The 25,850-nt window shown below is 46.0% G+C and overlaps 1 protein-coding gene across 1 annotated transcript in view; it reads right to left on the reverse strand.

Moving 5' to 3' along the window:
* LOC112227145 (ephrin type-B receptor 3-like) overlaps positions 1-25,850 on the reverse strand; it is a 70,763-nt gene that overhangs the window by 41,140 nt on the left and 3,773 nt on the right. Inside the window, exons 2-6 of the mRNA XM_042307992.1 lie at positions 23,832-23,896; positions 21,383-22,055; positions 16,830-16,985; positions 12,632-12,967; positions 12,020-12,144 (exon numbers count right to left, since the gene is read on the reverse strand). Of these exons, the coding sequence (XP_042163926.1) occupies positions 12,020-12,144; positions 12,632-12,967; positions 16,830-16,985; positions 21,383-22,055; positions 23,832-23,896 (1,355 nt within the window). The remainder of the gene's footprint in view (positions 1-12,019; positions 12,145-12,631; positions 12,968-16,829; positions 16,986-21,382; positions 22,056-23,831; positions 23,897-25,850) is intronic.

Consider the following 25,850-nt stretch of genomic DNA (forward strand, 5'->3'; position numbering starts at 1 on the left):
ATCACAACACTGAAGTGTAAGAGGTCTCCAATTTTTTAAATGGACTGGATCTTTATATACAGTGGGGCAAAAAGTATTTAGTCAGCCACCAATTGTGCAAGTTCTCCCACTTAAAAAGATGAGAGAGGCCTGTAATTTTCATCATAGGTACACTTCAAATATGACAGACAAAATGAGAAAAAAAATCCAGAAAATCCCATTGTAGGATTTTTTATGAATTTATTTGCAAATTATGGTGGAAAATAAGTATTTGGTCACCTACAAACAAGCAAGATTTCTGGCTCTCACAGACCTGTAACTTCATCTTTAAGAGGCTCCTCTGTCCTCCACGTGTTACCTGTATTAATGGCACCTGTTTGAACTTGTTATCAGTATAAAAGACACCTGTCCACAACCTTAAACAGTCACACTCCAAACTCCACTATGGCCAAGACCAAAGAGCTGTCAAAGGACACCAGAAACAAAATTGTAGTCCTGCACCAGGCTGGGAAGACTGAATCTGCAATAGGTAAGCAGCTTGGTTTGAAGAAATCAACTGTGGGAGCAATTATTAGGAAATGGAAGACATACAAGACCACTGATAATCTCCCTCGATCTGGGGCTCCACACAAGATCTCACCCCGTGGGGTCATAATGATCACAAGAACGGTGAGCAAAAATCCCAGAACCACACGGGGGGACCTAGTGAATTACCTGTAGAGAGCTGGGACCAAAGTAACAAAGCCTACCATCAGTAACACACTACGCCGCCAGGGACTTAAATCCTGCAGTGCCAGACGTGTCCCCCTGCTTAAGCCAGTACATGTCCAGGCCCGTCTGAAGTTTGCTAGAGAGCATTTGGATGAACAAGAAGAAGATTGGGAGAATGTCATATGGTCAGATGAAACCAAAAAATTACTTTTTGGTAAAAACTCAACTTGTCGTGTTTGGAGGACATAGAATGCTGAGTTGCATCCAAAAAACCCCATACCTACTGTGAAGCATGGGGGTGGAAACATCATGCTTTGGGGCTGTTTTTCTGCAAAGGGAACAGGACGACTGATCCGTGTAAAGGAAAGAATGAATGGGGCCATGTATCGTGAGATTTTGAGTGAAAACCTCCTTCCATCAGCAAGGGCATTAAAGATGAAACGTGGCTGGGTCTTTCAGCATGGCAATGATCCCAAACACACCGCCCGGGCAACAAAGGAGTGGCTTCGTAATAAGCATTTCAAGGTCCTGGAGTGGCCTAGCCAGTCTCCAGATCTCAACCCCTAGAAAATCTTTAGAGGGAGTTGAAAGTCCGTGTTGCCCAGCAACAGCCCCAAAACATCACTGCTCTAGAGGAGATCTGCATGGAGGAATGGGCCAAAATACCAGCAACAGTGTGTGAAAACCTTGTGAAGACTTACAGAAAACATTTGACTGCTGTCATTGCCAACAAAGGGTATATAACAAAGTATTGAGATAAACGTTTGTTATTGACCAAATACTTATTTTCCACCATCATTTGCAAATAAATTCATTAAAAATCCTAAAATGTGATTTTCTGGATTTTTCCCCCTCATTTTTTCTGTCATAGTTGAAGTGTACCTATGATGAAAATTACAGGCTTCTCTCATCTTTTTAAGTGGGAGAACTTGCACAATTGGTGGCTGACTAAATACTTTTTTGCCCCACTGTTTACCACTTGGGTCCTGTTTCAGTAATAATGATATCAGACCTTCTTATTGCGTGTCTGATACTCTACCATTTATATAGGAGTGGTTAAAACTTGCGAATAGTGGTCCTCTGAGTATATCAAAAATAGTTTTGTATACTTCCACTGGTATGCCATCCAGCCCTGGAGTTTTCCCGGACTTAAAGGCTTTCATTGCATCAAGAAGTTCCTCCTCTGTAATTTGGCCTTCACATGAGTCTTTCTGTACAGCTGTTCATTTTACATTATTATTAGGAAAAAAATCCATACAATTAGATTCAGTTAGTGGAGATGGAGGAGACTGAAACAAAAAACATATTCTTAAAGTACTTTACCTCCTCTTTCAAAATATAATTCAGTGAATCATGCTTGACTCCATCATTTGTAACAAGTTTCAATAAAAAAACATTTTGGTTGCATTTCTATATCGAACATTGAAAAATAATTTGGTGCATTTTCCCCCATATTCCATCCAGTTAACTTTATTTTTATAATCTATTACACTGGATCTTTCTTGAATAAGTTCCTCCATTTCTTTTAGTTTTTCCTCTAACTTATTCTGTGCCTCTATGGTACTGTTTTTATAGCTATCTAACTGTACTGTTAGTTCTTCAATTTCCTTTGTTAATATGGACTCTTTTGATCTAAATTGCTTTTGTTTTATAGATGAGTACTGAATTGCATGGCCTCTAAAAGCACATTTAAAAGTGTCCCATACAATAAGAGGATCTGCTGTACCTATGTTATGCCTGAAAAAGGCAGTTATAAACGATTCTGTCCTAGTTCTAAACAATTTATCATCTAGTAGGATTTGATTTGAATTTCTAATATCCACGCCCACGTGGAAATTCTGTAAGAGTAATGTATATGTAAATTATGTGATGATCCGACCACATTCTGTCCTTTATCAACACTTTTTAAACTTTTGGTGCCAGAGAGAATGACATTAGAAAGTAGTCAAGACGACTAGCTTGATTAAGCCTCTGCCATGTATATCTCACTAGGTCAGGGTATTTAAGTCTCCATATATCCACTAATTCCAATATATCCTTGACATTCATGATTTCCTTAAATGCCTGAGGGTGATAGTTTGTAGTGTGATTTCCTTTCCAGTCCATAGAGGTATTTAAGATCATATTAACATCTCCCACCAAAATAATAGAGTCTAGTGTTGCTTGTAGAGTTGATAAATTCTTATATATATTTTCAAAGAAGCTTGGATCATCATTATTTTGACCATATAGGTTCATATGCCATAGCTGTTTATTGTCTAATAATATATTTAAAATAATCCATCTACCTTGATGATCTGTTTGGGCAAAATATATATATTTTAAAAATCCTGTTTCTTATTTTCCATAATTAGCTATCAATATTTCTAGTCGTGTAGGCAATTTATGCAAAGGATTTTACCTCTCACCAGTCTCGCCATTACCAAAATGACATTATTGCAAGCAATTATTATATTAGTAAACAATTATTGTGAATGATCCTATATTGTCCCTAACATCTTTTACTCCTTCGCAGCAGTTGTGGGACAGCCACACACACCCACACACTCATACACACCCACACACTCATATACACCCACACACTCATACACACCCACACACTCTCAACCCTTTCCCTCCACACAACCATAGGCTCACATTCTCAACAGTTGCACCATCCCAGAGCCCAACTCAATAAAGGTCTTGATTTACGAATGCATATACAGTTGCTGTCACGCCCTGGTCTTAGTATTTTGTGTTTTCTATATTTATTTGGTCAGGCCAGGGTGTGACAGGGTTTATTTTGTGTTGTGTTTATGTATGGGGGTTTTTCATAGGTTTTGGGATTGTGGCTTAGTGGGGTGTTCTAGCAAAGTCTATGGTTGCCTGAGGCGGTTCTCAATCAGAGGCAGGTGATTCTCGTTGTCTCTGATTGGGAACCATATTTAGGCAGCCATATTCTTTGAGTGTTTCGTGGGTGATTGTTCCTGTCTCAGTGTTTTGTATTCACCAGATAGGCTGTATAGGTTTTCAAGTTCCGTTTCTTGTTTTTGTATTTCGTGTTTTTTAATTTATTAAACATGTATCTAACTTACCACGCTGCATTTTGGTCCGACTCTCCTTCAACGGAAGAAAACCGTAACAGAATCACCCACCACAGGACCAAGCAGCGTGGTGACAGGCAGCGACAGCAGGAGCAGCGAAAAAAGGAATGGACATGGGAGACGTTATGGACAGCAAGAGTATGGACTATACGACTTGGGAGGAAATAGACAGGTGGGCGGTCGACCCAGAGAGAGTGCCGGAGCCCGCCTGGGATTCGCTGGAGCAGTGAGAAGAGGGCTATAGGAGAATGGAGTCGAAGAGACAAGCACGGCGGCGCAGAAGGAAGCCCGAGAGTCAGCCCCAAAAATTTCTCTCAGGGAGAGTGCGGCAGAGTCAGGGTTCAAACCTGAGCCAACTCCCCCTGTTTATCGTGAGGAGCAGCGATCACAGGACTTCTGGACGTGGGAGGAGATATTGGACGGAAAAGGACCCTGGACACAGCCTGGAGAATATCGCCGCCCCAAAGAAGAACTGGAGGCGGCGAAAGCGGAAAGGCGCTGGTATGAAGAGGCAGCACGGCGACGCGGATGGAAGCCCGAGAGTCAGCCCCAAAAATTTATTGGGGGGGGGGGGCTCAGGGAGAGTGTGGCAGAGTCAGGGTTCAGACCTGAGCCAACTCCCCCTGTTTATCGTGAGGAGCCAAGGAGGAGACCAGAACAAGAGCCGGTGTTGGAGGTGAGTGAAGCAGAGACTGTGAAGGAGTTATCAAATCAAATCAAATTTCATTTGTCACATACACATGGTTAGCAGATGTTAATGCGAGTGTAGCGAAATGCGTGTGCTTCTAGTTCCGACAATGCAGTAATAACCAACAAGTAATCTAACTAACAATTCCAAAACTACTGTCTTATACACAGTGTAAGGGGATAAAGAATATGTACATAAGGATATATGAATGAGTGATGGTACAGAGCAGCATAGGCAAGATACAGTAGATGATATCGAGTACAGTATATACATATGAGATGAGTATGTAAACAAAGTGGCATAGTTAAAGTGGCTAGTGATACATGTATTACATAAGGATGCAGTCGATGATATAGAGTACAGTGTATACGTATGCATATGACATGAATAATGTAGGGTAAGTAACATTATATAAGGTAGCATTGTTTAAAGTGGCTAGTGATATATTTACATCATTTCCCATCAATTCCCATTATTAAAGTGGCTGGAGTTGAGTCAGTGTCAGTGTGTTGGCAGCAGCCACTCAATGTTAGTGGTGGCTGTTTAACAGTCTGATGGCCTTGAGATAGAAGCTGTTTTTCAGTCTCTCGGTCCCAGCTTTGATGCACCTGTACTGACCTCGCCTTCTGGATGATAGCGGGGTGAACAGGCAGTGGCTCGGGTGGTTGATGTCCTTGATGATCTTTATGGCCTTCCTGTAACATCGGGTGGTGTAGGTGTCCTGGAGGGCAGGTAGTTTGCCCCCGATGATGCGTTGTGCAGACCTCACTACCCTCTGGAGAGCCTTACGGTTGAGGGCGGAGCAGTTGCAATACCAGGCGGTGATACAGCCCGCCAGGATGCTCTCGATTGTGCATCTGTAGAAGTTTGTGAGTGCTTTTGGTGACAAGCCGAATTTCTTCAGCCTCCTGAGGTTGAAGAGGCGCTGCTGCGCCTTCTTCACGATGCTGTCTGTGTGAGTGGACCAATTCAGTTTGTCTGTGATGTGTATGCCGAGGAACTTAAAACTTGCTACCCTCTCCACTACTGTTCCATCGATGTGGATAGGGGGTGTTCCCTCTGCTGTTTCCTGAAGTCCACAATCATCTCCTTAGTTTTGTTGACGTTGAGTGTGAGGTTATTTTCCTGACACCACACTCCGAGGGCCCTCACCTCCTCCCTGTAGGCCGTCTCGTCGTTGTTGGTAATCAAGCCTACCACTGTTGTGTCGTCCGCAAACTTGATGATTGAGTTGGAGGCGTGCGTGGCCACGCAGTCGTGGGTGAACAGGGAGTACAGGAGAGGGCTCAGAACGCACCCTTGTGGGGCCCCAGTGTTGAGGATCAGCGGGGAGGAGATGTTGTTGCCTACCCTCACCACCTGGGGGCGGCCCGTCAGGAAGTCCAGTACCCAGTTGCACAGGGCGGGGTCGAGACCCGGGGTCTCGAGCTTGATGACGAGCTTGAAGGGTACTATGGTGTTGAATGCCGAGCTGTAGTCGATGAACAGCATTCTCACATAGGTATTCCTCTTGTCCAGATGGGTTAGGGCAGTGTGCAGTGTGGTTGAGATTGCATCGTCTGTGGACCTATTTGGGCGGTAAGCAAATTGGAGTGGGTCTAGGGTGTCAGGTAGGGTGGAGGTGATATGGTCCTTGACTAGTCTCTCAAAGCACTTCATGATGACGGATGTGAGTGCTACGGGCGGTAGTCGTTTAGCTCAGTTACCTTAGCTTTCTTGGGAACAGGAACAATGGTGGCCCTCTTGAAGCATGTGGGAACAGCAGACTGGTATAGGGATTGATTGAATATGTCCGTAAACACACCGGCCAGCTGGTCTGCGCATGCTCTGAGGGCGCGGCTGGGGATGCCGTCTGGGCCTGCAGCCTTGCGAGGGTTAACACGTTTAAATGTCTTACTCACCTCGGCTGCAGTGAAGGAGAGACCGCATGTTTTCGTTGCAGGCCGTGTCAGTGGCACTGTATTGTCCTCAAAGCGGGCAAAAAAGTTATTTAGTCTGCCTGGGAGCAAGACATCCTGGTCCGTGACTGGGCTGGATTTCTTCCTGTAGTCCGTGATTGACTGTAGACGCTGCCACATGCCTCTTGTGTCTGAGCCGTTGAATTGAGATTCTACTTTGTCTCTGTACTGACGCTTAGCTTGTTTGATAGCCTTGCGGAGGGAATAGCTGCACTGTTTGTATTCGGTCATGTTACCAGACACCTTGCCCTGATTAAAAGCAGTGGTTCGCGCTTTCAGTTTCACACGAATGCTGCCATCAATCCACGGTTTCTGGTTAGGGAATGTTTTAATCGTTGCTATGGGAACGACATCTTCAACGCACGTTCTAATGAACTCGCACACCGAATCAGCGTATTCGTCAATATTGTTATCTGACGCAATACGAAACATGTCCCAGTCCACGTGATGGAAGCAGTCTTGGAGTGTGGAGTCAGCTTGGTCGGACCAGCGTTGGACAGATCTCAGCGTGGGAGCCTCTTGTTTTAGTTTCTGTCTGTAGGCAGGGATCAACAAAATGGAGTCGTGGTCAGCTTTTCCGAAAGGAGGGCGGGGCAGGGCCTTATATGCGTCGCCGCGGAAGTTAGAGTAACAATGATCCAAGGTTTTTCCACCCCTGGTTGCGCAATCGATATGCTGATAAAATTTAGGGAGTTGTTTTCATATTACTTGTTACATACTAGTTAAAATCCCCAGCTACAATGAATGCAGCCTCCGGATAAATCGTTTCCAGTTTGCAGAGAGTTAAATAAAGTTCGTTCAGAGCCATCGATGTGTCTGCTTGGGGGGGGATATATACGGCTGTGATTATAATCGAAGAGAATGCTCTTGGTAGATAATGCAGTCTACATTTGATTGTGAGGAATTCTAAATCAGGTGAACAGAAGGATTTGAGTTCCTGTATGTTTCTTTCATCACACCATGTCACGTTAGCCATAAGGCATACGCCCCCGCCCCTCTTCTTACCAGAAAGATGTTTGTTTCTGTCGGCGCGATGCGTGGAGAAACCCGTTGGCTGCACCGCCTCGGATAGCGTCTCTCCAGTGAGCCATGTTTCCGTGAAGCAAAGAACGTTACAGTCTCTGATGTCCCTCTGGAATGCTACCCTTGCTCGGATTTCATCAACCTTGTTGTCAAGAGACTGGACATTGGCAAGAAGAATGCTAGGGAGTGGTGCACGGTGTGCCCGTCTCCGGAGTCTGGCCAGAAGACCGCCTCGTTTCCCTCTTTAAGGGGGAAACGAGTTAATGGGGAAAGTGGAGGAGAGAGTTATGAGGGAGTTGCTAGGTTGGTGCTTTAGGTACGATATTCGCCCGACGGAGCGTGTCGGGGATTTGATGGCACCTGGGTCAGCGCCCCATACTCGTCCTGAGGTGCGTGTTAGTCGGCTGGTGAAGAGTGTGCCAGCCTCACGCACTAGGCCTCCTGTGTACCTACCTAGCCTTGCACGTTCTGTGCCAGTCCTGCTCTCAGGCTCTCCAGTACACCTTCATGGTCCGGTCCATCCTGTGCCACCTTCACACACCAGTCCTCCGGTGGCAGCTCCCCGCACCAGGCTTCCTGTGCGTGTCTTCGGCCCAGTACCACCAGTGCCAGCACCACGCACCAGGCCTTCAGTGCGCCTCGCCTGTTCAGCGCTGCCAGAGCCTTTCTCCTCTCCAGCGCTGTCGGAGTCTCCCGCCTGTTTAGCGCTGTCGGAGTCTCCCGCCTGTTTAGCGCTGCCAGAGCCTTCCTCCTCTCCAGCGCTGCCGGAGTCTCCCGCCTGTTTAGCGCTGCCAGAGCCTTCCTCCTCTCCAGCGCTGCCGGAGTCTCCTGCCTGTTCAGTGCAGCCAGAGCTGCTAGTCTGCATGGAGCAGCCAGAGCTGCCAGTCTGCATGGAGCAGCCAGAGCTGCCAGTCTGCATGGAGCAGCCAGAGCTGCCAGTCTGTATGGAGCAGCCAGAGCTGCCAGTCTGTATGCAGCAGCCAGAGCTGCCAGTCTGCATGGAGCAGCCAGAGCTGCCAGTCTGCATGGAGCAGCCAGAGCTGCCAGTCTGCATGGAGCAGCCAGAGCTGCCAGTCTGCATGGAGCAGCCAGAGCTGCCAGTCTGCATGGAGCAGCCAGTCAGCCAGGATCCACCAGTCAGCCAGAATCTTCCAGATCCGCCAGTCAGCCAGGATCTGCCAGAACCACCAGTTAGCCAGGATCCGCCAGTCAGCCAGGATCTGCCAGAACCACCAGCTAGCCAGGATCTGCCAGAGCCTACTACCTGCCTGAGTTTCCTCTCGGTACTGGGCTTCCTCTCGGTACTGGGCTTCCTCTCGGTACTAGGCATTCTCTCAGTACTGGGCTTCCTCTCAGTACTGAGCTTCCCCTCAGTGCCGAGCTTCCCCTCAGTGCCGAGCTTCCCCTCAGTGCCGAGCTTCCCCTCAGTGCCGAGCTACCCCTCAGTGCCGAGCTACCCCTCAGTGCCGAGTTACCCCTCAGTGCCGAGTTACCCCTCAGTCCCGAGCTACCCCTCACTCCCGAGCCTCCCCTCAGTCCCGAGCTTCCCCTCAGTCCCGAGCTTCCCCTCAGTCCCGAGCTTCTACCTCAGTCCCGAGCTGCCCCTCAGTCCAGTGGGGTCCTTGGTGAGGATTACTAGGACAAGGTCGGCGGCGAGGGTCGCCAATCAAAGGACGCGTTACAGGGGGACTAAGACTTGGTTGGAGTGGGGTCCACGTCCCGAGCCGGAGCCGCCACCGTGGACAGATGCCCACCCGGACCCTCTTGGGGTTTTAGGCTGGGTTTCTGTACAGCACTTTGAGATATCAGCTAATGTACGAAGGGCTATATAAATAAATTTGATTTGATTTGATTTTCCATGAAACACCCACAACACGGTCCCCCGTATTGATCATATTCCCAAGCATCTCCATGCAGTCAGACTTTTGATTTTGTGCCACCAGGGCCACAATAATATACCCCTCTCTGAATATCCGAGTGTGACCCCCTCCCCATGAGTTACTGCAGCTAGTGACTGAGCTATGTTGTTGATGTAAATTGAGAAGAGGGTGGGCCTAGGATAAAGCCTTGGGGTACTCCCTATGATCGTATGCTATCCATTCATGCTTTTTATATGTTCTATTTATATATTGAAACTGACTAACGAAATCAAGCCACACCCGGCCATGATTATAGACACCTGTGTGTCCCTTGAAACTATATAAACAAGTGACCTGCAGTCTTTGTCATTATACCCTGATGAAGACAACTTGTCTGTCGAAACGTTGGTTATTAGGTTATTGCATCTGAGCTCCTAGAGTGTGAGGCTCTCCTTTTCTTTTTTTAAGGGCCATGACAATAACAGTAAGAGGAACCTACCTGTGTTTCTGACTAACAACAGAGAAGGACTGTCTATCTTAGACATGGAAGGAGATGACTCCGCCTAGTTAGACATGGAAGGAGATGACTCCGCCCAGTTAGACATGGAAGATGACTCCGCCTAGTTAGACATGGAAGAAGATGACTCCGCCCAGTTAGACATGGAAGGAGATGACTCCGCCCAGTTAGACATGGAAGGAGATGACTCCGCCCAGTTAGACATGGAAGGAGATGACTCCGCCCAGTTAGAAATGGAAGGAGATGACTCCGCCCAGTTAGACATGGAAGGAGATGACTCCGCCCAGTTAGACATGGAAGGAGATGACTCCGCCCAGTTAGACATGGAAGGAGATGACTCCGCCCAGTTAGACATGGAAGGAGATGACTCCGCCCAGTTAGACATGGAAGGAGATGACTCCGCCCAGTTAGACATGGAAGAAGATGACTCCGCCCAGTTAGACATGGAAGAAGATGACTCCGCCCAGTTAGACATGGAAGGAGATGACTCCGCCTAGTTAGACATGGAAGGAGATGACTCCGCCCAGTTAGACATGGAAGGAGATGACTCCGCCCAGTTAGACATGGAAGGAGATGACTCCGCCCAGTTAGACATGGAAGGAGATGACTCCGCCCAGTTAGACATGGAAGGAGATGACTCCGCCCAGTTAGAAATGGAAGGAGATGACTCCGCCCAGTTAGACATGGAAGGAGATGACTCCGCCCAGTTAGACATGGAAGGAGATGACTCCGCCCAGTTAGACATGGAAGGAGATGACTCCGCCCAGTCAGAAGGTATAAAGATGTGCTTGTGTGACTTGTATGTTCTCTTTGCAGCTGTATGACCCTGTGGGTGAATAAACGTGGTCTGAGCTTTTCCTAGTCGTCCCTTTGAGTTTTTACTCTTTTTGCTAAGAACCTAACAGACTGAAATCAGAAGCAGAGGCACATTGGCTAAGAAAAACATCAAGGAACCCAGCAACACATCTATTAGAATAGAAAACATGCTAAACTCTTCGTTGTTTTGTTAAAGGGACAGCGTTCACTTGATGTAGTCAAGTGTATTTGTTTCAGATTATTTTCTATAGCAGCAGCATGTCTATGTCCATGCTGACATAGTACACATGATGCTTTTGAAGAAAACTCTACACAGCTGCATCAAGTCAGCACTAACCTGTGGAATGCCAAACAACTCTGTCAACCATCTACATCAGACAGGACACACATGGCATATTCATTTTCAAACATATTTCATACAAGGGTTTTGTCTCCAGTGGCTCTTCAAAATTAAGGTAGAGAGTAAATGTTTACTTCAGTGAATCATGTTTGAAGTAGAGAACAGGAGGAGTGGAATCCACCAAATAAACAGATCTGGAACCAGGCTAGATCATTCTGACAATGGCAATAGGAGTGGGCTACACAGCATAAACAGATCTGGGACCAGGCTAGATCATTCTGACAATGGCAATAGGAGTGGGCTACACAGCATAAACAGATCTGGGACCAGGCTAGATCATTCTGACAATGGCAATTGGAGTGAGCTACACAGTATAAACAGATCTGGGACCAGGCTAGATCATTCTGACAATGGCAATAGGAGTGGGCTACACAGTATAAACAGATCTGGGACCAGGCTAGATCATTCTGACAATGGCAATTGGAGTGAGCTACACAGCATAAACAGATCTGGGACCAGGCTAGATCATTCTGACAATGGCAATAGGAGTGGGCTACACAGCATAAACAGATCTGGGACCAGGCTAGATCATTCTGACAATGGCAATAGGAGTGGGCTACACAGCATAAACAGATCTGGGACCAGGCTAGATCATTCTGAAAATGGCAATAGGAGTGGGCTACACAGTATAAACAGATCTGGGACCAGGCTAGATCATTCTGACAATGGCAATAGGAGTGGGCTACACAGCATAAACAGATCTGGGACCAGGCTAGATCATTCTGACAATGGCAATAGGAGTGGGCTACACAGTATAAACAGATCTGGGACCAGGCTAGATCATTCTGACAATGGCAATAGGAGTGGGCTACACAGTATAAACAGATCTGGGACCAGGCTAGATCATTCTGACAATGGCAATAGGAGTGGGCTACACAGCATAAACAGATCTGGGACCAGGCTAGATCATTCTGAAAATGGCAATAGGAGTGGGCTACACAGCATAAACAGATCTGGGACCAGGCTATAAAAAAAAGTGCCTTACCCTTTCGTAGTACTTAATCTCGTAATCTAGGATAACCCCGTTGGGTTTCTCTGGGGGCAGCCAGGACAGGCTGAGTGTGTCTGATGTGGACTTCATCAGGTGCACTGTGGGTATTGCTGACGGTGCTGTGATTGGACAATAAAAATGGGTGACTTTAATAAAATAAAAATATATAGCTTTCATGTCGAATATGTTAAGAGTATTTTTGTTCCTGTATACGTGAAATTATCAAAAATGTACACGCTCTTCATCTAGCATTGTTCACGATGATCTCACTTCTTACCATGACATTCATCTGTGCCTTCTACGTGACATTTCAGTTTATTCATTTGGTACTAAGCTGAAATGACACATACTGAGTCCATAAACGCAGGCAACACATCAGTACTGATCACAAGATGAGGCAGTAAAAGTAAGTGCCATTGTAAGATGCAGCTAGCCTGAGTTGAGAGGTAAACTTGAGTGGTGATGTTAAGTGGTCGCTAGCTACTGTACTTACAGTGGTGACCTTGAGTGTCGTAGGGTGAGGTGATAGTGAGTGCTGATATCAAGTATTAATGTTGAGTGCAGCTAACGTTAAGTGCAGGCGTCCAGCGCGATGGCGATACTTACCGGCCTGGTTGGTGGTGATGTTGACGGTGGCGTAGCGCGGTGCGCCGGGGCTCTTCCCAGAGACGCCGTTGACCGCCTGGATCTCAAAGCTGTAGCGGGTATGAGCCTGCAGGTTCCTCATTACCACCTTCTTCTGGGTCAGGCCCAGTCGGCGCGGCGATATGTCCACATTGTCGTCACAGCGCGTGCACGGGCTCCGGTCCTGCAGACACTTCTTGCACACCACGTTGTAGATGACGTCATCCCGTCCGCCGGTGTCCAGCGGCTCTTCCCACTCCAGGGAGATGGAAGTCTCGTTCACGGTGGAGATTACGTATTGAGGTGGCGAGGGCTTGGCTGCACAGAAACACCACAGACGTGTTAGTGATATCCTCTGAACACTGTTTATAGAGGCAAATACAGTAGAACCTCACTATTAAAACCTTACTCTTAGAACCTCACTATCAGAACCATAATCTTAGAACCCCACTTTAACAACCACACTCTTAGAACCCCACTCAAGAACCTCACTTTTAGAACCCAGACTCTTAGAACCCCACTCGTAGAACCCCACTCTTAGAACCCCACTCTTAGAACCTTACTATTGACGGGGTAAATGATTTTGTTTATGATTAGCTTACTAAGATAGCCATTAGTCCATTAGCGCTTATCTTCCTGGGCCCATACAGTTCACTGTTCTGTTTCTGCTGGGGAAATATGACCTCCAGCACATAATTAAACAAATAGTAAACTTAATTCTTATTCTATATATGCCATATTCTTTCCATGCAGGACTTCAACATTATAGTTCAAGGAACTTAAATCAGTACCCATTAAATACCAATGGGAGTTCATTCCATTAAAGTAGAAATAAGTTATGATATACATGACAAAATAAATAGCTGTGTTCATATAGAGAATAGAAACCACATCCACACCACGCATGACTTAAACATTACCCTTCGTGAAACATTGATTCAATACCCATGAAATTGAAAATATCTGAATTTCAATGCTTGTAGCTATGGCACAGTGGTGGTGCATGATATATCCATGGGTCTGTGTTACTCAAAAAAAGACGAGTTCTTTAAATAAGAACTGTATGAAATTGGGGGAGGTGTGAATTCTGCTACGGGGGTCAACTGGTGCAGCAAGAAGGTTTCTTTCATCCAATAATCTAACCCCAACCCCTCTCTAAGGCTGAAGGGTAATCTATCCCCAACCCCTCTCTAAGGCTGAAGGGTAATCTATCCCCAACCCCCCTCTAAGGCTGAAGGGTAATCTATCCCCAACCCCCCTCTCAGGCTGAAGGGTAATCTATCCCCAACCCCTCTAAGGTTGAAGGGTAATCTATCCCCAACCCCTGTCTAAGGCTGAAGGGTGATCTATCCCCAACCCCCTCTAAGGCTGAAGGGTAATCTATCCCCAACCCCTCTCAGGCTGAAGGGTAATCTATCCCCAACCCCTGTCTAAGGCTGAAGGGTAATCTATCCCCAACCCCTGTCTAAGGCTGAAGGATAATCTATCCCCAACCCCTCTCTAAGGCTGAAAGGTAATCTAACCTAACCCCTCTCTGAGGCTGAAGGGTAATCTATCCCCAACCCCTCTAAGGCTGAAGGGTAATCTATCCCCAACCCCTCTAAGGCTGAAGGGTAATCTATCCCCAACCCCTGTCTAAGGTTGAAGGGTAATCTAACTGAACCCCTCTCTAAGGTTGAAGGGTAATTTAACCAAACCCCTCTCTGAGGCTGATGGGTAATCTAACCTAACCCATCTCTAAGGCTGAAGGGTAATCTATCCCCAACCCCTCTCTAAGGCTGATGGGTAATCTAACCGAACCCCTCTCTAAGGCTGAAGGGTAATCTATCCCCAACCCCTCTCTAAGGCTGATGGGTAATCTAACCGAACCCCTCTCTAAGGCTGAAGGGTAATCTATCCCCAACCCCTCTCTAAGGCTGAAGGGTAATCTAACTGAACCCCTCTCTAAGGTTGAAGGGTAATTTAACCAAACCCCTCTCTAAGGCTGATGGGTAATCTAACCGAACCCATCTCTAAGGCTGATGGGTAATCTAACCGAACCCCTCTCTAAGGTTGATGGGTAATCTAACCAAACCCCTCTCTAAGGTTGAAGGGTAATTTAACCGAACCCCTCTCTAAGGCTGATGGGTAATCTAACCGAACCCCTCTCTAAGGATGATGGGTAATCTAACCGAACCCCTCTCTAAGGTTGATGGGTAATCTAACCGAACCCCTCTCTAAGGTTGAAGGGTAATTTAACCGAACCCCTCTCTAAGGCTGATGGGTAATCTAACCGAACCCCTCTCTAAGGTTGATGGGTAATCTAACCGAACCCCTCTCTAAGGTTGAAGGGTAATTTAACCGAACCCCTCTCTAAGGCTGATGGGTAATCTAACCGAACCCCTCTCTAAGGTTGATGGGTAATCTAACCGAACCCCTCTCTAAGGTTGAAGGGTAATTTAACCGAACCCCTCTCTAAGACTGATGGGTAATCTAACCGAACCCCTCTCTAAGGCTGAAGTGTAATCTAACCGAACCCCTCTCTAAGGCTGATGGGTAATCTAACCGAACCCATCTCTAAGGCTGATGGGTAATCTAACCGAACCCATCTCTAAGGCTGATGGGTAATCTAACCTAACCCATCTCTAAGGCTGATGGGTAATCTAACCTAACCCATCTCTAAGGCTGAAGGGTAATCTAACCGAACCCATCTCTAAGGCTGATGGGTAATCTAACCAAACCCATCTCTAAGGCTGATGATCAATCTAACCTAACCCCTCTCTAAGGCTGATGATCAATCTAACCCCTCTCTAAGGCTGATGGGTAATCTAACCCCTCTCTCTCTAAGGCTGATGATCAATCTAACCTAACCCCTCTCTAAGGCTGATGATCAATCTAACCGAACCCCTCTCTAAGGCTGATGATCAATCTAACCCCTCTCTAAGGCTGATGGGTAATCTAACCCCTCTCTCTCTAAGGCTGATGATCAATCTAACCGAACCCCTCTCTAAGGCTGATGATCAATCTAACCCCTCTCTAAGGCTGATGATCAATCTAACCCCTCTCTAAGGCTGATGGGTAATCTAACCCCTCTCTCTCTAAGGCTGATGATCAATCTAACCGAACCCCTCTCTAAGGCTGATGATCAATCTAACCCCTCTCTAAGGCTGATGGGTAATCTAACCCCTCTCTCTCTAAGGCTGATGATCAATCTAGCCCCTCTCTAAGGCTGATGGGTAATCTAACCTCTCTCTCTCTAAGCAGATCCAGAAAACAACACTTCTGCAGCAGCACACGGCAAGAAGATAGAAATGCTTTCAGGGTGTCTCAGTTCACACATCTCAACCAGTTCAGTTCAGCTCCTCTGCCTGTTCACCCTGAGTGGAGTGTGTTTTCCCCCATGCTCTGTCCTATCCAATTAGACTGACACAGTTTGGAGTATGGCCTGATCTAATTGGGCACAAAGTCTGAAACGCTGGGCTCCCACAGAGAGCCGGAGCTGGCCCAAGCTGAGCTCTACAGTACGTCACCCTCGGCCCCTTGCAAAACATGAGCTATGTGGACTGGCACAAGCTCTGACAGACTACAGGGGAAGTATGGAGCCCAAATGACCTGAGGATTTTTTTTTTTAACTAGGCAAGTCAGTTAAGAACAAATTCTTATTTACAATGACAGCCTACTGGGGAACACTGGGTTAACTGCCTTGTTCAGGGGTAGAACAAATTTTTTTTTTTAAACTTGACAGCTCGGGGATTCGATACAGCAACCTTTCAGTTATCAGCCCAATGCTCTGACCACTAGGGTACCTGCCACCCCAAAATGGAGCACTCGGAATTCTGGACAAGGAGAGTCGATTAAGAGTCATTTGGGCTCGGTCACATTCCATTGATGTCATGTCAGTGAAAAAAGGTATTGGTTGTTGTACCAATTATCTGACATCAACAAAGTCTGTAGAAACGACCATATAGGCACTCAGTTTAACACTAAACCTACCTCTACTGACACTTACACCCTAGTGCTTTTTGACACATATGGGCTGGTTTCCCAGACACAGATTAAGGAAATAGCATGCTCAATGGGGAATCTCCATTCAGCGTACACTTCAGTCCGTGACTTGGCTCAGTCTGTGTCCAGGAAAGAATCCCAAAGAATATCTACAGCCAATGACAACTGCTGAGAAAAAGCTAGGAGCTTGACTTACTGGTGCAGGCTGAGTCCGGAGAATCACTGTCGGCACGGTAGAAGCCATTTTGGCATGGGCAGATATTGGCCCCCCTGTAGCTGGTGCGACTGTTGGGGGGGCAAGGGTAACATGAGTCCTCCCCATGTTTGTACTTGAATGACCCGGGGGTACATGCTATACAGGAAAGGCAGAAACGAAAGGGACAGTCAGAACACTGTCAACGTCAATAAAGCACATTGACATTTGTGACAACAACCTAACTCTTGGTCTAGTTCTAGATGAGCGATAGAGAGGAGCTAGTCAGTTCAAATCCTTCAAACCATAATGTTATAATCTTTTGTCTGGGTGGGGTTGAAATATGTGAGGGAGTTTTGACTCTTTATAAGGGGTATTTCTGTTCAAATCCTCATTTTCATCATAACATACAAGGGATATCTATCCCAGATAGGTCTAAGGATGACAGATAAATTGAGAGGGAACGGTAAAGGTGGTGGAACGACAGTTGATTGCTCCTGTCTGGTTAAGAGGGATGAAAGACGCCGTTGAGAGTTAGGATACACCTGCATCAATCACACAGGGTCCATTTGGGGCGAACTCAGTGTTTTAATACGTCATTCAAGAGGTGGTTCGGCATGCATACAAAGCAGCTGGATCATCCATCAACTGCAACTATAGAGATACTACCTTACACGGTATGTTTTTGTTTGTTTTAGACATGCATTCTTTTTTTGGGGCAGCCCTTCTCTTTTTGGGGGGGGCTATCCTCTATCAAGTCAATCTTCAACTTCATTAAAGGAGGTCCCGTGTGGCTCAGTTGGTAGAGCATTGCACTTGCCATGCCAGGGTTGTTAATTCAATTCCCACCGGGGACCAGTACAAAAATGTTTTCACTCCCTACTGTAAGTCACTCTGGATAAGAGCATCTGCTAAATGACTAACATATAAATGTAATGTCATAAGAAAAGTTACCTGATAAACCAACACAGGTCTCAACTTGAAATAAGATTGAGGAGATTTACACTAATGGTGCATTTACCCCAGAGTTTTACCCAAAAGGCTCAGATTTTTCTTGTTCCATCTACGCGGGCCGGCACCCGTGTCTCCCTGGGCCATGGCTCCGACAGACCTGCTCTCACTTCGGGCCAAAGCCAGGCCACTGATACTTTTCAGCTGGCATTTCCATAACAATAGCTAAATTTGAACTTTAAAACCTAACAAAGCAAGGGTTTTGATTATGCAGAGGTTGTTGATCCTGTCCTCACTGTCAGCCCTAGTTATGGAAACACCATTTCCACAGGAACACAAGGGTGTATACACTAAATGCAGCATAAAAGGTTGCACTTAGGAGCTAGACTTTACTTTGACCTTTGTCCTTTAAGTGTGGTGTAAAACCGAGACTCTGGCTAGCATCTGTCTTATCAGTATGAGGGCTCATAAAAACCTGGCTGGCGAGGGTGTGATTAACTAGTCAGGCTAAGTGGTTTTCCAGTTTGAACTAGGCTCTGTCCTAATTCTCCGGAATGCCACTTTCAGTGACATTAGTGAACTTTAATGCTCCACATTCTAGCAGCAACAAGAAACATGCAATAAATAGCCAAGTTAAGATAACACGAAAATGTGTTTTAGCTCTCGTAACTCAACAAAGACCACAGGTCCTGAAACACTCATGAAATACTTGAATCTGATTTATATTTGTCTTATTACACACTGCATCATTGTTTTGTTTTGCTCTTTCTGGAGGAGAAGGGTTGCATCACCTGAATAGCTTCATTTGTTAACCTCCTTGGAGGGCATGCCTTTTTGTTTGTGTCTTCTCTGATTCCGGAAAGTTCTGTGGCCCTCACTGGCCTCTCTCTCTCTCTCTCTCTCTCTCTCCCTCTCTCTCTTTCTCCCTCTCTCAATTCCAATTCATTTCAATTTCAAAGGGCTTTATTGGCATAGGAAACACATGTTTACATTACCAAAGCAAGTGAAATAGATAATAAACAAAAGTGAAATAAACAACAAAAAATGAGCAGTAAACATCTCTCTCTCTCCCCTTCTTCCGCTTCCTCTATACCCACTCCCTCCCTCCCTCCCATCGCCATCTCTCTGTCTCTGACCCCCTCCCTACACCCTCACCGTCCATCTCTCTGTCTCTGACCCCCTCCCTACACCCTCACCGTCCATCTCTCTCTCTGATCCCCTCCCTACACCCTCCCATCGCCATCTCTCTCTCTGACCCCCTCCCTACACCCTCACCGTCCATCTCTCTGTCTCTGACCCCCTCCCTACACCCTCACCGTCCATCTCTCTCTCTCTGATCCCCTCCCTACACCCTCCCATCGCCATCTCTCTGTCTCTGACCCCCTCACAACACCCTCACCGTCCATCTCTCTCTCTGACCCCCTCCCTTCACCCTCACCATCCATCTCTCTCTCTGACCCCCTCCCTACACCCTCACCGTCCATCTCTCTCTCTCTGACCCCCTCCCTACACCCTCACCGTCCATCTCTCTCATTCTGACCCCCTCCCTACACCCCCATAGTCCTTCTATCTCTCTCTGACCCCCTCCTTACATCCCCATAGTCTTTCTATCGCTCTCTGACCCCCTCCCTACACCCTCACCGTCCATCTCTCTCTCTCTGACCCCCTCCCTACACCCTCACCGTCCATCTCTCTCTCTCTGACCCCCTCCCTACACCCTCACCGTCCATCTCTCTCTCTCTCTGACCCCCTCCCTACACCCACATAGTCCTTCTATCTTTCTCTGACCCCCTCCTTACACCCCCATAATCCTTCTATCTCTCTCTGACCCCTCCGTACACCCCCATAGTCCTTCTATCTCTCTCTGACCCCCACCCTACACCCCCATAGTCCTTCTATCTCTCTCTGACCCCCTCCCTACACCCCCATAGTCCTTCTATCTCTCTGACCCCCTCCCTACACCCCCATAGTCCTTCTATCTCTCTGACCCCCTCCCTACACCCCATAGTCCTTCTATCTCTCTCTGACCCCCTCCCTACACCCCCATAGTCCTTCTATCTCTCTGACCCCCTCCCTACACCCCCATAGTCCTTCTATCTCTCTCTGACCCCCACCCTACACCCCCATAATCCTTCTATCTCTCTCTGACCCCCTCCCTACACCCCCATAGTCCTTATCTTCCTCTCGTCCTCCCCCTTTCTTATTTTCCTTCCCCCTCCCTTGCTCCCTCTTCCCCCCTCTTCCTCCCTCTCTCTCGCTCTAGACTGAGGTAAGAGATTAAACATCCCTGTGATTAATGGTGAGTGGTGGCAGTGTTGGCTCACGGTGGTCTGAGCGGTGTTAATGAGTGCAGCCGACTGTAGATGAACTAACGGTGGGGAGACCATAGAGGAAATGACACTTCCTCTTCCTCGCCACCACCGCGCCTGAAGCCTCTGGAGAGCCTTTTATCAGGCGTCGACGGCAGGCTTTTAACCTTGAGCCGCCAAATGGAGCTAAATTAGCTCTCTGGCTCGTTATTTACCATTCCTCATGCCCATGTAAAGGTAGGAGAGGTGCATGGAGGCTTCTCTTTCTTTCTCTGACCGCTCCTGATGTTGTCCTGGGCAATGGGAAATTCATGGCTCTATCTCTCAGTCCTCCTCTCTCTCCCTCTTATGTGTCTCTCACTTTATCTTTCCTTCCCCCTCTCACAATATATCTCTTTCCGCCTCACAATCTCTTTCTCCTTTACAAACCCTCCAAAAAGATTCTCTCTCACACTCTCTCTCCCCCTCAAAATCTCTTTCTCCTTTACAAACCCTCCAAAAAGAGTCTCTCTCACACACTCTCTCTCCCCCTCACAATCTATTTCTCCTTTACAAACCCTCCAAAAAGAGTCTCTCTCACAGTCTCTCTCTCTCCCCCTCACAATCTATTTCTCCTTTACAAACCCTCCAAAAAGAGTCTCTCTCACAGTCTCTCTCTCTCCCCCTCACAATCTCTTTCTCCTTTACAAACCCTCCAAAAAGATTCTCTCTCACACTCTCTCTCTCCCCCTCACAATCTATTTCTCCTTTACAAACCCTCCAAAAAGAGTCTCTCTCACAGTCTCTCTCTCTCCCCCTCACAATCTATTTCTCCTTTACAAACCCTCCAAAAGAGTCTCTCTCACACTCTCTCTCCCCCTCACAATCTATTTCTCCTTTACAAACCCTCCAAAAAGAGTCTCTCTCACACACTCTCTCTCCCCCTCACAATCTATTTCTCCTTTACAAACCCTCCAAAAAGAGTCTCTCTCACAGTCTCTCTCTCTCCCCCTCACAATCTATTTCTCCTTTACAAACCTTCCAAAAAGATTCTCTCTCCCACTATCTTGCTTTCTCGCCTCACTATCTCGTCCCCTTTCACTATCTCATTCTCCCTCTGATTGCCCTCTCTCAATATTTGTATGCTGCTGCTCTCTGCAACAGCTCATTAATGCAAACTCTCCATCCTCCTTCACCCTTCATTCATGTGCCACACAATACACACAGACAGGATGGTGTAGACTGTGACTTTCGATGGGCATTAAAAACAGGCTTTAGTTAAAAGTCAAAACAGTCGACTGTAGACTAAAGACTCACACTGGCACTGTGTGTCGGTCATGGCCGGCTCAAACCCTGGCATGCAGGTACAAGACCCCACGGGAACCATCCACTCCCCATCCCCGTTGCAGTACAGCTTCAGAGGGACGGACACCTCCTGCGCATTGGACACGCACGCCCCTGGGGCGATGACCAAGGAGGTGGCCTCGGCCCCTGTAGCCGTCTCGGGGAAGACGGCGAAGTTTGCGATGGTCGTCGAGCACTTCTTGAAGAAAACCTGCACGGATATCAAGGACATACAAGCCCCCAGGTCCTGGAAGGCTAGGTAGAAGCCGGCCTTGGAGAGAGGTCCGAAGCTTCGCACTTTGGTGTTGATCCTGCCTGCCACCAGAAGGGAAAAACTCTCATCGGGAGCGATGGTGTCCACCTTCACATAAGGGTTCTCCCTCCACAATGGACTACTTTCCGTGGCGGTGTCGCCGTCAGACTCGTAGTAGAAGAGGTTAAAGGTCTCCTTGCAGGAGCCGGGGATGTTGGGAATACTGGCGCAGTCGCGGACAGAGAACTTGAGCTCCACGTAGACGCGTAGCACGCCTTTACGGGGGATGAAGTCCGTCCTCAGCCAGTTGTTCTGGTTGGGCTCGCGCACGTTGCACACCTGATACGTCCTTATGGGACTCATGGAGTCATCGTAGCCACTCACCTCCTCCCACTGCAGGAAAACAGAGACAAACACTGTAACTAGTGAAGAGAGAGAACTGTACACATTATCAGACATGGGTTCAAGTAGTATTTTTCGATCAAAACCTAGAACTTGATTTAGTTTTCCAGGTGCAATGGAACCAATGGAATCATCCCAAAAGGGCAAACCCAACCCAGCTGGCAATTCCAGGCAGGTTCCATCTTTCGCTCAAAGTCTTTGAAAGAAAACAAATACTATTTTAACCTAGGTCTGCTTATAATCATATTATCATTGCACAGAGAAGGCAGCAATCAGAACGTCGTTCCTATGAAATAAGTCACTTTGAAGGTGCTGCTATTGAGATAGATTATAGGGCATGTCCTCAATGAGAACTACCTCATCTCATCACAAACAGTGTATTATCTATTGAAGAGGCGATTCAAGCGCAATCTCATCTCGCTGGTTGCATCACAGAGGTGTTATGGAGTATCTTTTAAGATTCAAGTGGAACATTTTCTAAGCCTACACCTCAAGTCACGAGGAGTATTTTTTGCATGCTATGAAATGTGGTCCAGTCGAGCAGTCAATAAATCATTTCACAGCACTTAGCTTCAACAGCGATGATATGGTTCTCTACAGTCGGGGAATAAACCATTTACATCAGTTCAAAATCAGCAGATCTTCTATATCAAATACATTTGACATTATTACAATATAGGCATGACCACCTAAAGGAAATAGTCAAAGAGCCATCTATTTGAGGATTATATCTATAATTAACCATGATCCTAATTAACTGGGTTATTAACAGATTTTTGCCCAAGGAAATAATCATCTCCTCTAAGAAGTGAATCTTTTGATTCTAACAACTCAACCTGAATAATGCATTTCTATTCTTAATGAGGGCTCCAGACATCGATCAATTCAACAGGAGGAACAGAATGCATAATTCAATATGGTGGAGCACGCACGCATACAATCTATTCCAAAACGATGAGTCCAGGAATCGGCATCGTACACCATAAATCAGGGCCAGCACAGTGCCGTAATACCTCACAAATAGGATAATTGCACCCGGCCAGAACATATGGGCTTGTCACACATTTTGAAAGGGCCATCTTGCCCTTATGACGTATGGCTTGTAGGGGTGCAAAGACATTTGATGTGAGCCTGCAGAAAGGCTCGAGAAAGCTGGACTGCCTAAGATTGTTGCCATAGTAACACATCGTTTCCATTGACTGACTTTGCGCTCACGTACCAAAGACAAATTACACTGCCCTGGAGTGGGGGAGGTCTATCAAGCTGTTAGCCTAGGGGTCAAATTCATGTTGTTTTATTTTCTTGTCATTCCTACGGGGGATATCATCATCTGAAACATGAATTCCCTGCTGTAATTTGCCTATGTGCTTCTTCCACCTTTAAGAGATATATTTCCACACTCTACAGCTGGTGTTGCTTACAGACGTATCTGGGTCTGTTTAGGTCTGTTTGGGTCTGTGTACCCAATATGACTGAGTTTCCTCTTTTTGGACTATATTAGAATCGTATGTTTTTGGGAATCCTGATATGCGAGAAACTTTGCTTAAATTTCAAACTTAAAGGTGTATGTTCATCATTTGTTTTTAGCAACCAAGAAAACAAACAGAGTTATAAAACAGTGGGAGGTATGTCGTTTAAGTCCGGGGGAGATCTATTAACTAGCAGATGGAGCAAATGCTGTGGAATACTGCAGGAACACAAGTCAAGGTTTAAATTCTGTACCAAAAATACACACAAACACACACACACACACACACACAGACTCACTCCACTCTCCGGAAACGTGGTCCAGGCCAGTTCTGTGGTTGCCCACTTGCTGTCCATGAGTGTTTCTGTAAATCAAGAACAAGAGGGTTAGTTTAAACTAAGTATTAAGAGGTGGTTTATGGGAAATAAAAAATATAGCACAAACAAAAAAAGCCCACACAGATGTCTATTATTAACTTCATAAAATATTTTCTGTATTTTCATTCTATTCATTTCTGTGGTCTTGACATCGATTCCACACACACAGACGCACAGACACAGAAAAGGGCTGAATACATAAATAATCTGTCATCATGACACAACTGTTATCACACATAAAGTTCCATCACATAGAAATAAGATTCTAGAAGAAAAAACCTGTCAGCCTTTGATAGAAATGGAAATACAGAAATGGCCAAAAAATGCCCCATCCTCTAGGAGGGAGAAATCATCTGGATCGGATTTCAAAGCGTTACTGCTAAACGATATCGCAATCAATCCCAAAGCACTCCGAGACCCAGCCATAGTGGATTCCCCAGAGTATTGACCTTGTATTATACAGGTCATTGTGAAAGAATCAGGTGAATTAAAGTCAGTTTGTTCCTGCCTAGCAACAAATGATCCTAGTATCTTTTTTTTCTTTACACCTCTGTGTTTACGATGTCAGAACTAGGGATGAGGTTAAACAAATACAAGAAAATAACGTGTAAATTAGTGGATCAATAGACACTGTTGTCACCTGTCAGGCTGTGTGATGGTTGAGTGTAGGTCATTAAACCACACAAAAGGCCCAGTTAAAAGGCTATCTTCTTGACTGTGAAGATTCAACTGTTTACTCAAATGCACCTCCAATTTACAGTTGTGTCAATGACTTTGAATAGAAACTCAAGCATGAGGACTCCCTTATTTTCATGGTAGTTTGGACCTAGATTAGCAATACATTGTCAAAAGTTATCTTCTTCATTCTAATAATCAATCTAAACATTGGATTCTTTACTCAAATGCAACTCCAATTTACAGATGTGTAAGGACTCACCCATTACTATATTGTGTTGGGGATCTACATTTGCTATAAGGTGTGGGTACCACTTTATAATAACCTTGCATGAATAACATTATAGAAATTATTATAAATGTTATAAATGATTATGAATTGTAAGGCTTATAATGATTATAAAAAAGGTATTTATAGTTATTTTTATTAAGGTGTGCATGTTTGCTATTGTGTGTTGGATTACCCCTGGTTGACAAAGAGGAGAGTGAAGTGATACAACAGGTGTGTAGCTATGGTTGCTGCACTACACATTATCAAATTACCATAGATGTGAGCTGGCCAGCTGCGGAAGGTTGAATACAACGGGTATTGAAATAAATGCCAATAACAGTTCATCAGTCACGAGACAGCGAGAACATTGACTAGCTGTCTTCACGTTCAACAAGCGCCAAGCCCAAGTCCATCTATCTCAGGTTCCAGGTTATTTCTTGGATGTTAGAGCCTTTTCTTGAGGCGACATCAACTCTTCTCCAACTGAACTCTTCATAGACCTCAGTGAGCCTTGCTGTGGCTTACTTAACAGGGCTTTGCCTGAGAATTCCATCGCTACTCGCAGTAGCACTCAAAGAACATTTGTGTAGATTAGAGGTACTTTATCCACAGGCTTACAACATGAGTTCAATTCAGATTCCCAAGGTTTGACAGAAGGCTCAATACGAATTCAAACGTGTCTTTTATTGAAAAACATTATTTTTTTTTTACTTGACCCCCGAAAGCTAAACACAGCTTTTAATTAAATAGCATCCCAAGTGTAAAAACTCTCTACCCCTTCGCCCTCCAAGTACCATTTGAAAGTCTAACTGTGTTGCTATTACTCAAATGCGTCAAGATACTCTCCCATAAAACTACAGGCAGTGGTGATGCCTCCCCCAGGGCAAAAAAAACACCAATGGAACTTACAGGATCTCCATCACCGCCCATGGTGTTTACTGTTTGTATTCACTGGAGCAAAATGCGTCAGTATGTCCTTACTCACTGCTCCTATT

Source organism: Oncorhynchus tshawytscha, linkage group LG28, assembly GCF_018296145.1.
Source record: "Oncorhynchus tshawytscha isolate Ot180627B linkage group LG28, Otsh_v2.0, whole genome shotgun sequence".
Classification (NCBI taxonomy): domain Eukaryota; kingdom Metazoa; phylum Chordata; class Actinopteri; order Salmoniformes; family Salmonidae; genus Oncorhynchus; species Oncorhynchus tshawytscha.